General features: G+C 47.0%; 2 protein-coding genes across 2 annotated transcripts in view; one reads left to right on the top strand and one right to left on the bottom strand.

The window, feature by feature from the left end:
- The window catches only part of LOC106594506 (rho GTPase-activating protein 44), a 53,392-nt gene extending 45,162 nt beyond the window's left edge, over positions 1 to 8,230 (top strand). Inside the window, exons 17-18 of the mRNA XM_082972897.1 lie at positions 1,043 to 1,188; positions 2,480 to 8,230. Of these exons, the coding sequence (XP_082829023.1) occupies positions 1,043 to 1,188; positions 2,480 to 3,057 (724 nt within the window). The 3' untranslated portion in view covers positions 3,058 to 8,230. The remainder of the gene's footprint in view (positions 1 to 1,042; positions 1,189 to 2,479) is intronic.
- Positions 1 to 21,592, bottom strand: part of LOC106602029 (peripheral myelin protein 22) — a 544,081-nt gene that overhangs the window by 316,832 nt on the left and 205,657 nt on the right. The window lies entirely within an intron of this gene.

Raw genomic sequence — 21,592 nt, 5'->3', positions numbered from 1 at the left:
GCTGTTCACACTGGTAGACTCTAGTGTCCCCTATACTGTTCACACTGGTAGACTCTAGTGTCCCCTATACTGTTCACACTGGTAGACTCTAGTGTCCCCTATACCCTCTGAAGTTCACACTCTCTAGTGACCCCTATACCCTCTGAAGTACACACTCTCTAGTGACCCCTATACCCTCTGAAGTACACACTCTCTAGTGACACCTATATAGGTGTTGAAGGCCTGATATGATGGGAGCTAGCTATTATTATTAACAGTCAATAACTACAGCAACACAACAGACCCAGATACTATGTAGTAGGTTGCAGCAAGACAACAGACCCAGATACTATGTTGTAGGTAGCAGCAAGACAACAGACCCAGATACTATGTTGTAGGTTGCAGCAAGACAACAGACCCAGATACTATGTTGTAGGTTGCAGCAAGACAACAGACCCAGATACTATGTTGTAGGTTGCAGCAAGACAACAGACCCAGATACTATGTAGTAGGTTGGAGCAACACAACAGACCCAGATACTATGTTGTAGGTTGCAGCAAGACAACAGACCCAGATACTATGTAGTAGGTTGGAGCAACACAACAGACCCAGATACTATGTTGTAGGTTGCAGCAAGACAACAGACCCAGATACTATGTAGTAGGTTGGAGCAACACAACAGACCCAGATACTATGTAGTAGGTTGCAGCAAGACAACAGACCCAGATACTATGTAGTAGGTTGGAGCAACACAACAGACCCAGATACTATGTAGTAGGTTGCAGCAACACAACAGAGAGAGAAACCAAAGACCCAGATACTATGTAGTAAGTTGGAGACCACTGACATTGATTAAGGTTATATGATGATGATGATGATGATGATGACAATTAAGAAGGGCTCCCTTGTAAAAGAGATCTTATTCTCAGTGGTCCCTGTTAAAATAAAGGTCAAATTAATGAAGAAGAAGGACATTTCTGTAGCGATTATGTTGCGATATAGTTTGACATCTATCTATAAAGTGGACAGTGACAATAGCCTAACATCCTCTCTCCTTCACCAGTACACTGAGGAGTAAGGAGAGCTCTCCAGTGATTGGTCACAAGGGGGTGCAGGTGGCAGGTCCGACGGTGCCCCCTGGTGTTGGCCAGCAGAGCTGCAGCCAGTCGCCCCACTCCACAGAACACAGCCCACACACCATGCGCAAAGGTCAGCGGTTCAAAGTCACAGTCAGATCAATATCTTTGGATTCTTGTTGTTTTACCTATACAGCAAACGTATGACTTTGAGCGGGTTTTGGAAGGATTCATAGTAAGCTTGTTGCTGGATTAAGTCCTTAACACGGTCCATAGAGATTCTCCATTCAACATGATCCTTCATGTATTATACATGTCTAATCTAATTTGTTGGTTATCGAAATGTTTATATTAATTTGTTTTACTGTATAAAACTGGGGTTGGAACCAAAATTATTTTCCAATCGTATTTTTTGGTTCCGTTCCACTGTTCTGACCAGCAAAATACAATTCTGAACTGGTTCGAACCAGACAAAAGTACCGGTTTTTATAGTTCCTTTCTGTTCTTTTATGCATTTAGCTCGGCATTAAATTACTTCACCAATCAGTGCGGATAGAGAAGCTTGCTGTGGAGAGAGTAAGCAATTTAATCTGAATAGGAAAATGGTTAAGAGCAAATTGTATTTTGCCGTAACAGCATGGTTTAATCATAATGAAAGACAGACACACACACTGTGCCAGTCACAGTGGAGGGCACAAGATGCAACTGAAATGTTGAGGGTGAGGAGAGCGAGAGATGATGGAGGAAGTTTGCTTTGAAGCGCTGGCCATCTTGTTATGACATGCATTATCTGAATTAGCCTCAAAGAATTATGCCTACAGAGGAGAGGCTTCTATGGAGGAACGTAGCAAGCTAGCTAACAAGCTTGTGTGCAGAGCAGCACTAGAATTAAGAGCACGTCTTACCTTTTTATGGTTAATAAATCCAATGTGAAACACGATAACAATAGTATCCTTAACCAGCATTGAAAAGTCAATCCATTCTTCTCCAATGAAACATCTCTCCCTAATTTCTGAATCAAGCTTGTAACATTGTCAGTAGGCTACAGTACCTGCTTCAGAGGGGAGGGGCAGGTAACCTACACACACCCACACCCACTGGAAAAGATTTCCAGCTGGCAGGCAGACGGCTTTGCATAGGTGCTTTGTTGCGATTTTTGTGGGACTGGAAAAAATGCCCAGAACGTAAAATAACTTTATTAAAATAAGGTTTCTGTTCCGGAACAGTATAGATCACTTTTGTTTTTGGTTCGGGTTTTGTTGCTCAAATAATTTCTTTGCAGCAACATCTTGTTATGATCCGGTTTTCGGTTCTGTTCCCTGAACCGGTTCCAACTCCTGGTATAAAAGTAGGCTTAGTTTTAGATGTGTTAATTTACTTTAGATATTCATGTTCATGTTAACTCTCTTCTTTTCTGTCTCCAGGCTCTAAGAAGCTGGCCCCTATCCCTCCAAAGGTTCCAGCTGGGTACGGCCAGTCGGGTGGTTCTGGTGGGATTTCGGACCAGTCCACAGGTCAGCCGTCGCCGGTCAGCCTGTCCCCCACCCCTCCCAGCACCCCCTCCCCCTATGGACTGGCCGGTCCACCACAGGCCCCTGGAGGACTAGGGGCCTCCTCCCCCGGTCAGACCCCTCTCTGTGGCTCCCTAGGGTCCCTGGGGTCCCTGTCTTCCCCCCCTTCTCTGACCGGCACGCTGGGCAAGTCTCGGCCCACCCCTAAGCCCCGGCAGAGGCCCAGCCTGCCCCCTCCTCAGCCGCCCACCGTCCCTCAGCCGGGGGCCACCCCTGTTGGCCCCGGGCCCCAGGAGCAGGGCATCCTGGACGGACTGTCCCCGGGGGAGAGCATGTCCACAGGTAAACAACATGATGATCACGTAACCACGGCAACGACACCACCACTACCACCGCCCCAACCACCACAGGTGGGGTCAGGGACGATGCAGCCGCGTCCCGCTCTCAGACTGGCTGTGGCACTGTCCAATGGAGACGGTGGACAGGTGTAGCTAGTAGGACTAGGGAAATCAGCATCCTATCACTACTGACTCACCCGTTCTATAAAATAATGTATTATTGAATAACGGTGGCCTTTAGACAGACAGACGCAGTCGTCCGAGAAGAACAATATGTTGTAAATATTAAGATTTTGTTGCACATTGTAGAGAGAAAACGACACTATGTATCCATTGCTTGTGTTATGTGCTGATGTTTCTAAGTATTGTGAGGAAACATCAGGGAAGCATAGCGATGTCCTGCTTGTATGGAAGTTTCCATTAGATTCATCATGTGCTTCCTCTCTGTTTATCCCTCATACAGTACACCAGAGCTAGGTAGGTCCCAGGCTTTACACGTATAGAAATAGAATGACTAGAACAGACAAACCCCCTCATACCACGGCAATTTGACAGTGTATTCACCGTCATTTGGTCGCATTGTGCGTTGTTATGAACGCCTCAGCCATTGTGGTGCCTGAAAGTCGAGTGATGCCCAGTCAGCTAATGACTGTTTAGTCTAAATTACACTATATATTACACTATAGTGGCCTGGAAATACGACGATATTGCTAAAGACAGCAAGTAAGAAACAAGTTTGCCATCATTGTGATGTCATCAAATTCACTTTAGAGAGATTAACTATCAAAGTTAGTAAAAAATGTCTAGCAATGGTAACGTTAGCTATCAAAAACCCAGGACTGTCCCTCAATCTTAGATGCAGTAAAGTTATACTGCATCTAAGGTTAATCTGGCTACGTCACAATGATGAGAAAAGGTTTTCCTACTAATAGCTTGTCTCCTTTTGAAATATCATTGGGTTTCCAAGCCCAGTATAATGCACTTTAGGCTAGATCTTCATCAGTGCCCATTGACAATGCATTGACCTTCAGTCGGCACCAGGACTCAAGAGAAACTTCATAACGATGTTGTGACACAACATGCAATCCATGAATATAGCCGACATTGTTCCACTCATCATGGAATGTTGACTTGAAAGGGGAATTCTAGTCATTCTAATTCTATGCTTACTCTCTCAGGACAAACATGGCTCATTCTAGGCTGGTCCCAGACCTGTTTGTGCTCTTTCCAACCCCATTGCACATTGGCAAACAATTCCACAAGGAGTTGGCAAGAGAGCATTAACAGACTGGCAACCAGGCTTATTGAAGAAGTGGTTACTCAGATAGGCCTACTTCTTGTCTGATGTCATAATTATGATCTGAGGTGTTCCATAGAAATCTAATTCTAATATTCTATGAGGTTCTCTGTTCTACCTGTCAGTATCAATACCAGTCATTCTCTGTGACCCTGTGTTCTATTCATGATTCTCTTGTTCCCCTGCTCTGCTCTACCTGCTACTATGTTGTGTACCAGCCGTGTGAGGCCAGGGGAGTCAGTGTGGTGTGGGCTAAGTGTGAGGGGGACGTTTAGGGTAAGCCAGATTTGACCTCGCCCGCCAGTAATGTTACCGTACTACGCTCCATCTCTCACTGCTCCGCCCGCCTCGCCCCACCTGACCTGGTGCTGTGGCTGCCTCTGGGTTCTCCTGCAGCCTGCTTCAAACATGCATACATCTTGTACCTGCTAGCTAAACAGCTAGCTATCAGCCAGCCATGCTAATGCTAGCTAGCTGCCCCATTCTGTTTGTGTCACAGTATCAGCCATGCTAACACTAGCTATCTGCCCAATTCTGTTGGTGTTACAGTATCAGCCATGCTTACAGTAGCTAGCTCCCCCATTCAGTGGGTTTACAATATCAGCCATGCTAATGCTAGCTAGCTGCCCCATTCTGTTGATGTTAGCCATGCTAACACTAGCTAGCTGCCCCATTCTGTTGGTGTACAGTTTCAGCTATGCTAACGCTAGCTAGCTGCCCCTTTCTGTTGGTGTTACAGTATCAGTCATGCTAATGCTAGCTAGCTTCCCCATTCTGTTGATGTTACAGTATTAGCCATACTAACATTAGCTAGCTGCCCCATTCTGTTGGTGTTACAGTATCAGCCATGCTAACGCTAGCTAGCTGTCCCATGCTGCTGTTCAGACTGTACGTACTATATGCATGGCTTATGGACTCCCTAGAGCGCATCACGTACTGCAGGGCTCACCATTGCAGGGGCTGTCGCTTCCTCCGAAGGTCCATCTTTAACGCTTCGCCCCTTTTCATCATCCCCATGCCAACAAACGTCGCCCCTGCTACAGGACAGGTGTGTGGGCTCACAGGTAACCCCCAGGTGACCCCCATCCCAGACCCATTGCTTCAGGACAGACCCATCTGTTTTACTGCCCTCCCTCTGACAGCATCACCTCCTGCTCAGTGCTCCGTCTGTTTCACTGCTTTCCCTCTGACAGCATCGCCTCCTGCTCCATCTCATTCTGACACAGTGGAAGACGGTCATCATTCTCTGGTTATTATTGCTGTCCAGCAGCTGCAGCAATACCTCAGCAAATGAGCAAACAAGTAGACTAATTCCCTCCCTCATAATATTGTGTGTGTCCCAAATGGCCCCCTATTCCCTATATAGGGCTCTGGTCAAAAGTAGTGCATTACATAGGGAATAAGGTGCAATTTAGGACACAATCATAGAGATGATTCCCGTTGTTCATTCAAGCTTCGATGTCTTAGTGCCCAATCCACTTACATCTTGTTGCCTCTGTGGTCAATACAGCAATCTGGTCGTTGTTGTAAACGTTTTTATTTTACGTTTTGTGTCATTGTGAAATAATTTTGAAAACGTGTTATTTTATTTCACTGAACAAAATTGAATTAACTTTTCGTTATTATTTTGGACAGCAGCACAAAGGACCTGTGCACTGTTATAGACCTAGCTTCTCCAGATGTCTCTGGTGTTATTACTACTAGCCCAGTAACACAGTATGACTACCTCCCTGTTATAGACCTAGCTTCGCCAGATGTCTCTGGTGTTATTACTACTAGCCCAGTAACACAGTATGACTACCTCCCTGTTATAGACCTAGCTTCTCCAGATGTCTCTGGTGTTATTACTACTAGCCCAGTAACACAGTATGACTACCTCCCTGTTATAGACCTAGCTTCTCCAGATGTCTCTGGTGTTATTAGTACTAGCCCAGTAACACAGTATGACTACCTCCCTGTTATAGACCTAGCTTCTCCAGATGTCTCTGGTGTTATTACTACTAGCCCAGTAACACAGTATGACTACCTCCCTGTTATAGACCTAGCTTCTCCAGATGTCTCTGGTGTTATTACTACTAGCCCAGTAACACAGTATGACTACCTCCCTGTTATAGACCTAGCTTCTCCAGATGTCTCTGGTGTTATTAGTACTAGCCCAGTAACACAGTATGACTACCTCCCTGTTATAGACCTAGCTTCTCCAGATGTCTCTGGTGTTATTACTACTAGCCCAGTAACACAGTATGACTACCTCCCTTGTTATAGACCTAGCTTCTCCAGATGTCTCTGGTGTTATTAGTACTAGCCCAGTAACACAGTATGACTACCTCCCAGTTATAGACCTAGCTTCTCCAGATGTCTCTGGTGTTATTAGTACTAGCCCAGTAACACAGTATGACTACCTCCCTGTGTAGAATGTGTCAGAGACCAACATAGCATACTTACCTGCTGCTGCTTTCTTCAAACAACAACAACAACAGAATGCAGTTTTTTATAACTCAAAAAACTAAATTTCCTTTCTGCTTTATTCCTTTTTTACACACCATCATCACCATACGCCCTCCTCCTCTTCATGCTTCTCTTCACCACCACCACTCCATAATAATCACATCCCACCTCTGTCGCCATGCCAACCCGCTAACCATGCCATCAATAGATTACTTCAATTATGAAATCCCATCCATCAATGTGAACCTGGACAGCCTCATCGACGAGTTCAGCGGTGCTGCCCCCTGCAGGCGCTACGGAGCGGTGACACACTCTCCTCCCCCGGGGAGAGACGATAACCCAGACCACGACCCCTACGCCGTGCCTGAGGACGACGAACCCCAGGACACCACCTTATGACATCATTACCCTGAGACAGCCCTATGATGTGATATCATCAGAGCTCGCCCGAGGCTGGTACCGTGGCGCTCCTACATCCAGCTAGCTGTACATACTGTTAGACTGTAATGCTCGCTCGCTCACACCGCACTGCCACGACGCTCCCAGACAAAACAAACAAACAAGGCTTCTTCTTATACACCACAATGCTCATCTGACCTTTGACCTGAAACTCCTGGTCTGAACCATGACCTCTGACCTGGAACTCCAGGACTGAACCCTGACCTCTGACCTGAAACTCCAGGTCTGAACCATGACCTCTGACCTGGAACTCCAGGTCTGAACCATGACCTCTGACCTGGAACTCCAGGATTGAACCCTGACCTCTGACCTGGAACTCCAGGACTGAACCATGACCTCTGACCTGGAACTCCAGGACTGAAACCTGACCTCTGACCTGGAACTCCAGGACTGAATCATCCCCCCACATTGTGCTATACCTGCAGGCTGCAAGCAAAACTCATCTCTTAGAAATATTACTCAAATAGTAATGTAAACTCAATGTGAGGAAACAATAACACACCACATGCCATATAGAGGAGGACCAGTTGCCTTTGGAAGAAAGAAGACATATGGATTATATGGAGGAGTATTAATGCCATGTTCAGTATTATATTTTAGTTTTGCTTTGTGGATACTACAGTTTTTTCCTCTCTTTGAAAAAGTGCTCAGTATTTTTAGTGACTTTTTAAGTATTTTTTTTGCCTTATATGAAAATCCTGCACTCAAATTGCAATACATGCATCGCAGACTCACAAATAGTTGGGCCTGACCCTAAAGGAAGGAAACTCGTAACCTGACTGGTTGGGTAGATGTGTGGGTGACTGGTTGGGTAGATGTGTGGGTAAAGTGGGTCGGACTGGTTGGGTAGATGTGTGGGTAAAGTGGGTCTGACTGTGGGTAAAGTGGGTCTGACTGGTTGGGTAGATGTGTGGGTAAAGTGGGTCTTCAGGGTCATTGTGTGTAGTGTACTGTATTCCTAACAGGGTAATATGATGAGAGAGTTATTAGTCCTAGTTTCCTGCACACTATAGAGATGATGATGAACTATTGAATAATGCAGTATGAATGCAGTATGAATGCAGTATGAATGCAGTATGAATGCAGTATGAACTGCAGTATGAAGTGCATAACTAGGGCAGAATAGGGACTAGGGCCAGGAGTGACACAGACATCAGGGTTTGGGTCCATTCCATTTCAATTCAGTCAATTTAGGAAGTAAACTGTTTACTTTCTGAATGACTGAATTGAAATGGAATGGACCCCAACCCTGATGTCTGTGTCACTCCTGGCCCTAGTCCCTATTCTGCCCGCGTCTCCCCCATGTACACATATCTGAATTGATACACAGTTAGGAGACATCTGTAGGATTGCTTTGTAAGTAGCAATAATTTATTTGTACAGGGTTAAAGTTGAATTCATGCACATATTTTCACCAGCACAGCATTATAATGTCTTTGGAATAGAATATAGTGCATTGTTGCTGTTCTCAGAAGGGGTTTTAAACTATCAAACTGTATCGTTAGACAATAATGATGCACATGAAATATGTTTTCGAGTTGGGTCCAGAATACTAACTAGCCATTTGATTTATGTCCCCAAAATGAAGGCCCCTTATTGCTTAAAACCTTTCTGGATCCAATAGCAGAGCTGTGCTCACAGAGACTGAGGAGTGACATTATACCTTTCAGACTGGGGAGTGACATCATACCTTTCAGACTGGGGAGTGACATCATACCTTTCAGACTGGGGACTGACATCATACCTTTCAGACTGGGGACTGACATCATACCTTTCAGATTGGGGAGTGACATTATACCTTTCAGACTGAGGAGTGACATTATACCTTTCAGACTGGGGAGTGACATCATACCTTTCAGACTGGGGAGTGACATTATACCTTTCAGACTGAGGAGTGACATCATACCTTTCAGACTGAGGAGTGACATCATACCTTTCAGACTGGGGAGTGACATCATACTTTTCAGACTGGGGAGTGACATCATACCTTTCAGACTGAGGAGTGACATCATACCTTTCTATCATGACACAAGGCGAGACCCAGATGCAGACACAGGAGGCAGAGGGTTGGAGTCTTACAATGTTTATTAATCCAAAAGGAGTAGGCAAGAGAATGGTCGTGGACAGGCAAAAGGTCAAAACCAGATCAGAGTCCAGGAGGTACAGAGTGGCAGACAGGCTCGTGGTCAAGGCAGGCAGAATTGTCAGGCAGGCGGGTACAGAGTCCAGAATCAGGCAAGGGTCAAAACCGGGAGGACTAGAAAAAGGAGAAAAGCAAAAACCAGGAGAACGGGAAAAACGCTGGTTGACTTGAAAAAAACATACAAGACGAACTGGGACAGAGAGACAGGAAACACAGGGATAAATACACTGTGGAAAATCAGCGACACCTGGAGGGGGTGGAGACAATCACAAGGACAGGTGAAACAGATCAGGGTGTGACACTTTCAGACTGGGGAGTGACATCATACCTTTCAGACTGGGGAGAGACATCTTACCTTTCAGACTGGGGAGTGACATCATACCTTTCAGACTGGGGAGTGACATCATACCTTTCAGACTGGGGAGTGACATCATACCTTTCAGACTGGGGAGAGAAATGTTACCTTTTTCACACTTCTGAGCTGAGCAGAACCAAGCTGTTTTGTTCTGGCCTGGTTACTCCTCCACTAAAGCTGCTGGGCCCATGCTGGAAAGAACCTTTTAAAAGGAAAGTATCCAAGCCAGCACAGTACTGTTTGGGTTTGCAAGATAGTGTGAAATAGGTATTAGAGCTTGATACAGAGGGGTCAGTCTCAGAGGACCAATTATGTTCCTCCTCAAAACTGCTCATAAAACAACCAATCAGATCCAAAAGTTACAAAGACTGCTTCAGGTTCTAAAGATGTTTCTCTCTTAACTCCAGGCTCTGTATTCCAGGATCTGTATTTCAGGCTCTGTATTCCAGGCTCTGTATTTCAGGCTCTGTATTTCAGGCTCTGTATTTCAGGATCTGTATTTCAGGCTCTGTATTTCAGGATCTGTATTTCAGGATCTGTATTTCAGGCTATGTAGTCTAGAATCTGTATTTCAGGATCTGTATTTCAGGCTATGTGGTCCAGGATCTGTATCCTAGGCTATGTAGTCCAGTCTCTGTATTTCAGGCTATGTAGTCCAGGCTCTGTATTTCAGGCTCTGTAGTTCAGGCTCTGTATTTCAGGCTCTGTAGTCCAGGCTCTGTATTTAAGGCTCTGTAGTCCAGGCTGTGTATTTCAGGCTCTATAGTCCAGGCTCTGTATTTCTGGCTCTGTATTTCAGGCTCTGTAGTTCAGGCTCTGTATTTCAGGCTATGTAGTTCGGACTCTGTAATCCAGGCTCTGTAGTTCAGACTATGTAGTCCAGGCTCTGTAGTCCAGGCTCTGGAGTTCAGGCTATGTCGTTCAGGCTCTGTATTTCAGGATCTGTAGTCCAGGCTCTGTATTTCAGGCTCTGTATTTCAGGATTTGTAGTTCAGGCTCTGTAGTTCAAGCTCTGTTGTCCAGGCTCTGTATTTCAGGCTCTGTGATCTTCGACCGTATAGTGTAAATACAAAGAACTGTACATTAATATGTGTATAAACCTAAGAGGTAAAGCTTAATGTAAAGGCAAATCTTCATTATACATATATATTAATATATGTGATGATATATTTATAATGTGTAGAGAAATTATATGATAAATAATGTGATGTTTATTTTTGTCCCCGGCACACGATTATTACCAGATTCACACACAACAACACAACAGACAATTATTACCAGATTCACAAACAACAACACAACAGACGATTATTACCAGATTCACACACAACAACACAACAGACGATTATTACCAGATTCACACACAACAACACAACAGACGATTATTACCAGATTCACACACAACAACACAACAGACGATTATTACCAGATTCACACACAACAACACAACAGACGATTATTACCAGATTCACACACAACAACACAACAGACGATTATTACCAGATTCACACAACAACACAACAGACGATTATTACCAGATTCACACACAACAACACAACAGACGATTATTACCAGATTCACACAACAACACAACAGACGATTATTACCAGATTCACACAACAACACAACAGATGATTATTACCAGATTCACACAACAACACAACAGACGATTATTACCAGATTCACACACAACAACACAACAGATGATTATTACCAGATTCACACACAACAACACAACAGACATGACGCTGCAGAAACATGAGTGAAGAAAGATATTACTGTCTGGGAGGGCCCCTGAGTAAAACACCAAGAAATGCTCGGTCAAAAAATCCATCTTTATAAAAGTCAGTCATTCAGTTATATACTTAACCTGTTTACTCAAAACAAACACGATATGAACAGAAAAATACCCTGCATTTGTACACTATACTCATATAGAGGAAGAAGTAGCGGTTTACTGATTTGGTTTTTGGAAGATATGTTGCCAAGGATAGTCCAGATAATATGAGGAATCAATCAGAGATGGTGACGGATAGGTGGGTTGTTCCACCAATTTGGTGCCTTTTGAGAAGTGTAACTTGGTCAAAGGAAACTTTTGATCTGACCTAATTTTCACATTCTGTCATGAAAAACACATTTTCCCATCTCAAGAGGTTAAATAAAAAACATTACTATAGTAAGTGCCTATTCCGTGCCAAGTAAAGTAACAGGGCTGACGATTTCTTCTTAGATCAGCCATAAATCCCCTTGTGACAGGGCGGAATGGAAGTTTGTTGTGTGCAACAGGGAGGGAGGGGCAATTGAATGTAAGCTTAAACAATTTTAAATTGTTAAAACATTTCAAACGGGTCTATCTGTGGGTAACAGGGTGTTCTGCTGGACCGGCTCAGTTTCCCAACACAGAACACCAGATTATGACCAGAAAGGGGTACAACCTGCTTTGACTCAATGATTTGACTATTAGATGTTCAATGATTCTTTCCCCCCCCAAAAAAAATATTTCAAAATGAACCGTTTCACCAATATTAAAACGAGAGTTCAGTTCACGTAACAGGCTTGACTAAAAAAATTAGGGACATATGTAAATGAATCACATAACAATACTTTTCAGAAATGACTTTGTCAAAGTAACAAATTAAACTAAGGCTTTACAATGATGTTGAAACTTTGAGAAATTTGGCGATTAAACTGGTTAAAATCTTTCTAAAGGTGACACAGGGTTGATGGAGGGACATGTCCAAATAGTGATTTTATTTAATGATCAATGTGGTCTATATTAAAGGGCACTTCATTTAATATGAGAGGCTTTTAAAATTCAATATTGGTGCACAATTTCTCTACTTCATTTAACCAAGGGGCCAAAAGGCACTCTTTCCGTGGAACAGCCCAGTTGTATTTGACAAAGTGCACGCCTAACATTGGAAATTAAACATTCAGCCTGTTATCTTAGATTCCTCTGGGTCTTTTAAACGACCACCTTGACTGCTTGGAGAGAACAGTCACAGACAGCTGCTATGACATTCACACGACATACATTTCCTCAATCAAAGTGCAATTATGTTGTTTACATAAAAAATAACCTCAGATTCAAAAACAGTGGCCAGACCAACCCCACCCTACCCGACAGTATAGACCCCCAACCTACCCTACAGTATAGACGCCACCCTACCCTACAGTATAGACCCCACCCTACCCTACAGTATAGACCCCACCCTACCCTACAGTATAGACCCCACCCTACCCTACAGTAAAGACCCCACCCTACCCTACAGTATAGGCCATACCCTACCCTACAGTATAGACCCCACCCTACCCTACAGTATAGACCCCACCCTACCCTACAGTATAGACACTACCCTACCCTACAGTATAGACCCCACCCTACCCTACAGTATAGACACTACCCTACCCTACAGTATAGACCACACCCTACCCTACAGTAAAGACCCCACCCTACCCTACAGTATAGACCCCACCCTACCCTACAGTAAAGACCCCACCCTACACTACGGTATAGACCCCACCCTACCCTACAGTATAGACCCCACCCTACCCTACAGTATAGACCCACCCTACCCTACAGTATAGACCCTACCCTACAGTATAGACCCTACCCTACCCTACAGTATAGACCACACACTACCCTACGATATAGACCCCACCCTACCCTACAGTATAGACCCCACCCTATCCTACAGTATAGACCCCACCCTACCCTACAGTATAGACACTACCCTACCCTACAGTATAGACCCCACCCTACCCTACAATATAGACACCACCCTACCCTACAGTATAGACCCTACCCTACCCTACAGTAAAGACCCCACCCTACCCTACAGTATAGACCCCACCCTACCCTACAGTATAGACCCCACCCTACCCTATAGTAAAGACCCACCCTACCCTATAGTATAGACCCCACCCTACCCTACAGTATAGACCCCACCCTACCCTACAGTATAGACCCCAACCTACCTTACAGTATAGACCGCACCCTACCCTACAGTATAGACGCCACCCTACCCTACAGTATAGACCCCACCCTACAGTATAGACCCCAACCTACCCTACAGTAAAGACCCCACCCTACCCTACAGTATAGACCCCACCCTACCCTACAGTAAAGACCCCACCCCACCCTACAGTAAAGACCCACCCTACCCTACAGTAAAGACCCCACCCTACCCTACGGTATAGACCCCACCCTACCCTACAGTATAGACCCCACCCTACACTACAGTATAGACCCACCCTACCCTACAGTATAGACACTACCCTACCCTACAGTATAGACACTACCCTACCCTACAGTATAGACCCTACCCTACCCTACGGTACAGACCCACCCTACCCTACAGTATAGACCCCACCCTACCCTACAGTATAGACCCCACCCTACCCTACAGTATAGACACAACCCTACCCTACAGTATAGACCCCACCCTACCCTACAGTATAGACACTACCCTACCCTACAGTATAGACCCCACCCTACCCTACAGTAAAGACCCCACCCTATCTTACAGTATAGACCCCACCCTACCCTACAGTATAGACCCCACCCTACCCTATAGTAAAGACCCACCCTACCCTACAGTATAGACCCCACCCTACCCTACAGTATAGACCCCACCCTACCCTACAGTATAGACCCCAACCTACCTTACAGTATAGACCCTACCCTACCCTACAGTTTAGACGCCACCCTACCCTACAGTATAGACCCCACCCTACAGTATAGACCCCAACCTACCCTACAGTATAGACCCTACCCTACCCTACAGTAAAGACCCCACCCTACCCTACAGTATAGACCCTACCCTACCCTACAGTTTAGACGCCACCCTACCCTACAGTATAGACCCCACCCTACAGTATAGACCCCAACCTACCCTACAGTATAGACCCTACCCTACCCTACAGTAAAGACCCCACCCTACCCTACAGTATAGACCCCACCCTACCCTATAGTAAAGACCCACCCTACCCTATAGTATAGACCCCACCCTACCCTACAGTATAGACCCCACCCTACCCTACAGTATAGACCCCAACCTACCTTACAGTATAGACCGCACCCTACCCTACAGTATAGACGCCAACCTACCCTACAGTATAGACCCCACCCTACAGTATAGACCCCAACCTACCCTACAGTAAAGACCCCACCCTACCCTACAGTATAGACCCCACCCTACCCTACAGTATAGACCCCACCCCACCCTACAGTAAAGACCCACCCTACCCTACAGTAAAGACCCCACCCTACCCTACGGTATAGACCCCACCCTACCCTACAGTATAGACCCCACCCTACACTACAGTATAGACCCACCCTACCCTACAGTATAGACACTACCCTACCCTACAGTATAGACACTACCCTACCCTACAGTATAGACCCCACCCTACACTACAGTATAGACCCACCCTACCCTACAGTATAGACACTACCCTACCCTACAGTATAGACACTACCCTACCCTACAGTATAGACCCTACCCTACCCTACGGTATAGACCCACCCTACCCTACAGTATAGACCCCACCCTACCCTACAGTATAGACCCCACCCTACCCTACAGTATAGACCCTACCCTACCCTACAGTATAGACCCCACCCTACCCTACAGTATAGACCCTACCCTACCCTACAGTATAGACCCCACCCTACACTACAGTAAAGACCCCACCCTATCTTACAGTATAGACCCCACTCTACCCTACAGTATAGACCCCACCCTACCCTATAGTAAAGACCCACCCTATCTTACAGTATAGACCCCACTCTACCCTACAGTATAGACCCCACCCTACAGTATAGACCCCAACCTACCCTACAGTAAAGACCCCACCCTACCCTACAGTATAGACCCCACCCTACCCTACAGTAAAGACCCCACCCCACCCTACAGTAAAGACCCACCCTACCCTACAGTAAAGACCCCACCCTACCCTACGGTATAGACCCCACCCTACCCTACAGTATAGACCCCACCCTACACTACAGTATAGACCCACCCTACCCTACAGTATAGACACTACCCTACCCTACAGTATAGACACTACCCTACCCTACAGTATAGACCCTACCCTACCCTACGGTATAGACCCACCCTACCCTACAGTATAGACCCCACCCTACCCTACAGTATAGACCCCACCCTACCCTACAGTATAGACACAACCCTACCCTACAGTATAGACCCCACCCTACCCTACAGTATAGACACATACCCTACCCTACAGTATAGACCCCACCCTACCCTACAGTAAAGACCCCACCCTATCTTACAGTATAGACCCCACCCTACCCTACAGTATAGACCCCACCCTACCCTATAGTAAAGACCCACCCTACCCTACAGTATAGACCCCACCCTACCCTACAGTATAGACCCCACCCTACCCTACAGTATAGACCCCAACCTACCTTACAGTATAGACCCTACCCTACCCTACAGTTTAGACGCCACCCTACCCTACAGTATAGACCCCACCCTACAGTATAGACCCCAACCTACCCTACAGTATAGACCCTACCCTACCCTACAGTAAAGACCCCACCCTACCCTACAGTATAGACCCTACCCTACCCTACAGTTTAGACGCCACCCTACCCTACAGTATAGACCCCACCCTACAGTATAGACCCCAACCTACCCTACAGTATAGACCCTACCCTACCCTACAGTAAAGACCCCACCCTACCCTACAGTATAGACCCCACCCTACCCTATAGTAAAGACCCACCCTACCCTATAGTATAGACCCCACCCTACCCTACAGTATAGACCCCACCCTACCCTACAGTATAGACCCCAACCTACCTTACAGTATAGACCGCACCCTACCCTACAGTATAGACGCCAACCTACCCTACAGTATAGACCCCACCCTACAGTATAGACCCCAACCTACCCTACAGTAAAGACCCCACCCTACCCTACAGTATAGACCCCACCCTACCCTACAGTATAGACCCCACCCCACCCTACAGTAAAGACCCACCCTACCCTACAGTAAAGACCCCACCCTACCCTACGGTATAGACCCCACCCTACCCTACAGTATAGACCCCACCCTACACTACAGTATAGACCCACCCTACCCTACAGTATAGACACTACCCTACCCTACAGTATAGACACTACCCTACCCTACAGTATAGACCCCACCCTACACTACAGTATAGACCCACCCTACCCTACAGTATAGACACTACCCTACCCTACAGTATAGACACTACCCTACCCTACAGTATAGACCCTACCCTACCCTACGGTATAGACCCACCCTACCCTACAGTATAGACCCCACCCTACCCTACAGTATAGACCCCACCCTACCCTACAGTATAGACCCTACCCTACCCTACAGTATAGACCCCACCCTACCCTACAGTATAGACCCTACCCTACCCTACAGTATAGACCCCACCCTACCCTACAGTATAGACCCTACCCTACCCTACAGTATAGACCCCACCCTACCCTACAGTATAGACCCCACCCTACCCTACAGTAAAGACCCCACCCTATCTTACAGTATAGACCCCACCCTACCCTACAGTATAGACCCCACCCTACCCTATAGTAAAGACCCACCCTACCCTACAGTATAGACCCCACCCTACCCTACAGTATAGACCCCACCCTACCCTACAGTATAGACGCCACTCTACCCTACAGTATAGACCCCACCCTACCCTACAGTATAGACCCCACCCTACACTACAGTAAATACCCTACCCTCCCCTACAGTAAATACCCCACCCTACCCTACAGTATAGACCCCACCCTACCCTACAGTATAGACACTACCCTACCCTACAGTATAGAACACACCCTACCCTACAGTAAAGACCCCACCCTACACTACGGTATAGACCCCACCCTACCCTACAGTATAGACCCCACCCTACCCTACAGTATAGACCCACCCTACCCTACAGTATAGACACTACCCTACCCTACAGTATAGACCCTACCCTACCCTACAGTATAGACCACACACTACCCTACGATATAGACCCCACCCTACCCTACAGTATAGACCCCACCCTATCCTACAGTATAGACCCCACCCTACCCTACAGTATAGACACTACCCTACCCTACAGTATAGACCCCACCCTACCCTACAATATAGACACCACCCTACCCTACAGTATAGACCCACCCTACCCTACAGTAAAGACCCCACCCTACCCTACAGTATAGACCCCACCCTACCCTACAGTATAGACCCCACCCTACCCTATAGTAAAGACCCACCCTACCCTATAGTATAGACCCCACCCTACCCTACAGTATAGACCCCACCCTACCCTACAGTATAGACCCCAACCTACCTTACAGTATAGACCGCACCCTACCCTACAGTATAGACGCCACCCTACCCTACAGTATAGACCCCACCCTACAGTATAGACCCCAACCTACCCTACAGTAAAGACCCCACCCTACCCTACAGTATAGACCCCACCCTACCCTACAGTATAGACCCCACCCCACCCTACAGTAAAGACCCACCCTACCCTACAGTAAAGACCCCACCCTACCCTACGGTATAGACCCCACCCTACCCTACAGTATAGACCCCACCCTACACTACAGTATAGACCCACCCTACCCTACAGTATAGACACTACCCTACCCTACAGTATAGACCACACCCTACCCTACAGTAAAGACCCCACCCTACCCTACAGTATAGACCCCACCCTACCCTATAGTAAAGACCCACCCTACCCTACAGTATAGACCCCACCCTACCCTACAGTATAGACCCCACCCTACCCTACAGTATAGACCCCAACCTACCTTACAGTATAGACCCTACCCTACCCTACAGTTTAGACGCCACCCTACCCTACAGTATAGACCCCACCCTACAGTATAGACCCCAACCTACCCTACAATAAAGACCCCACCCTACCCTACAGTATAGACCCCACCCTACCCTACAGTATAGACCCCACCCCACCCTACAGTAAAGACCCACCCTACCCTACAGTATAGACCCCACCCTACCCTACAGTAAAAACCCTACCCTACAGTATAGACCCCACCCTACCCAACAGTATAGACCCTACCCTACCCTACAGTAAAAACCCTACCCTACAGTAAAGACCCAACCTACCCTACAGTATAGACCCCACCCTACCCTACAGTATAGACCCCACCCTACCCTACAGTATAGACCCCACCCTACCGTACGGTATAGACCCCACCCTACCCTACAGTATAGACCCCAACCTACCCTACAGTATAGACCCCACCCTACACTATAGTATAGACCCCACCCTACCCTACAGTAAAGACCCCACCTTACCCTAAAGTATATACCCTACCCTACCCTACAGTATAGACCCCACCCTACCCTACAGTAAATACCCAACCCTACCCTACAGTAAATACCTTACCCTACCCTACAGTATAGACCCCACCCTACCCTACAGTATAGACGCCACTCTACCCTACAGTATAGACCCCACCCTACCCTACAGTATAGACCCCACCCTACACTACAGTAAATACCCTACCCTCCCCTACAGTAAATACCCCACCCTACCCTACAGTATAGACCCCACCCTACCCTACAGTATAGACACTACCCTACCCTACAGTATAGACCACACCCTACCCTACAGTAAAGGCCCCACCCTACCCTACAGTATAGACCCCACCCTACCCTACAGTAAAGACCCCACCCTACACTACGGTATAGACCCCACCCTACCCTACAGTATAGACCCCACCCTACCCTACAGTATAGACCCACCCTACCCTACAGTATAGACACTACCCTACCCTACAGTATAGACCCTACCCTACCCTACAGTATAGACCACACACTACCCTACGATATAGACCCCACCCTACCCTACAGTATAGACCCCACCCTATCCTACAGTATAGACCCCACCCTACCCTACAGTATAGACACTACCCTACCCTACAGTATAGACCCCACCCTACCCTACAATATAGACACCACCCTACCCTACAGTATAGACCCTACCCTACCCTACAGTAAAGACCCCACCCTACCCTACAGTATAGACCCCACCCTACCCTACAGTATATAACCCACCCTACCCTATAGTAAAGACCCACCCTACCCTATAGTATAGACCCCACCCTACCCTACAGTATAGACCCCACCCTACCCTACAGTATAGACCCCACCCTACAGTATAGACCCCAACCTACCCTACAATAAAGACCCACCCTACCCTACAGTATAGACCCCACCCTACCCTACAGTAAAAACCCTACCCTACAGTATAGACCCCACCCTACCCAACAGTATAGACCCTACCCTACCCTACAGTAAAAACCCTACCCTACAGTAAAGACCCAACCTACCCTACAGTATAGACCCCACCCTACCCTACAGTATAGACCCCACCCTACCCTACAGTATAGACCCCACCCTACCCTACAGTATAGACCCCACCCTACCGTACGGTATAGACCCCACCCTACCCTACAGTATAGACCCCAACCTACCCTACAGTATAGACCCCACCCTACACTATAGTATAGACCCCACCCTACCCTACAGTAAAGACCCCACCTTACCCTAAAGTATATACCCTACCCTACCCTACAGTATAGACCCCACCCTACCCTACAGTAAATACCCAACCCTACCCTACAGTAAATACCTTACCCTACCCTACAGTATAGACCCCACCCTACCCTACAGTATAGACGCCACTCTACCCTACAGTATAGACCCCACCCTACCCTACAGTATAGACCCCACCCTACACTACAGTAAATACCCTACCCTCCCCTACAGTAAATACCCCACCCTACCCTACAGTATAGACCCCACCCTACCCTACAGTATAGACACTACCCTACCCTACAGTATAGACCACACCCTACCCTACAGTAAAGAACCCACCCTACCCTACAGTATAGACCCCACCCTACCCTACAGTAAAGACCCCACCCTACACTACGGTATAGACCCCACCCTACCCTACAGTATAGACCCCACCCTACCCTACAGTATAGACCCACCCTACCCTACAGTATAGACACTACCCTACCCTACAGTATAGACCCTACCCTACCCTACAGTATAGACCACACACTACCCTACGATATAGACCCCACCCTACCCTACAGTATAGACCCCACCCTATCCTACAGTATAGACCCCACCCTACCCTACAGTATAGACACTACCCTACCCTACAGTATAGACCCCACCCTACCCTACAATATAGACACCACCCTACCCTACAGTATAGACCCTACCCTACCCTACAGTAAAGACCCCACCCTACCCTACAGTATAGACCCCACCCTACCCTACAGTATATAACCCACCCTACCCTATAGTAAAGACCCACCCTACCCTATAGTATAGACCCCACCCTACCCTACAGTATAGACCCCACCCTACCCTACAGTATAGACCCCAACCTACCTTACAGTATAGACCGCACCCTACCCTACAGTATAGACTCCACCCTACCCTACAGTATAGACCCCACCCTACAGTATAGACCCCAACCTACCCTACAGTAAAGACCCCACCCTACCGTACAGTATAGACCCCACCCTACCCTACAGTATAGACCCCACCCCACCCTACAGTAAAGACCCACCCTACCCTACAGTAAAGACCCCACCCTACCCTACGGTATAGACCCCACCCTACCCTACAGTATAGACCCCACCCTACACTACAGTATAGACCCACCCTACCCTACAGTATAGACACTACCCTACCCTACAGTATAGACACTACCCTACCCTACAGTATAGACCCTACCCTACCCTACGGTATAGACCCTCCCTACCCTACAGTATAGACCCCACCCTACCCTACAGTATAGACCCCACCCTACCCTACAGTATAGACACAACCCTACCCTACAGTATAGACCCCACCCTACCCTACAGTATAGACACTACCCTACCCTACAGTATAGAGCCCACCCTACCCTACAGTAAAG

This window comes from Salmo salar, chromosome 03 (genome assembly GCF_965601325.2).
Source record: "Salmo salar chromosome 03, fSalSal1, whole genome shotgun sequence".
In the NCBI taxonomy this organism is placed as follows: domain Eukaryota; kingdom Metazoa; phylum Chordata; class Actinopteri; order Salmoniformes; family Salmonidae; genus Salmo; species Salmo salar.
Note: the sequence above shows the minus strand (reverse complement) of the source record. Positions and strands in the feature narration are given on the sequence as shown.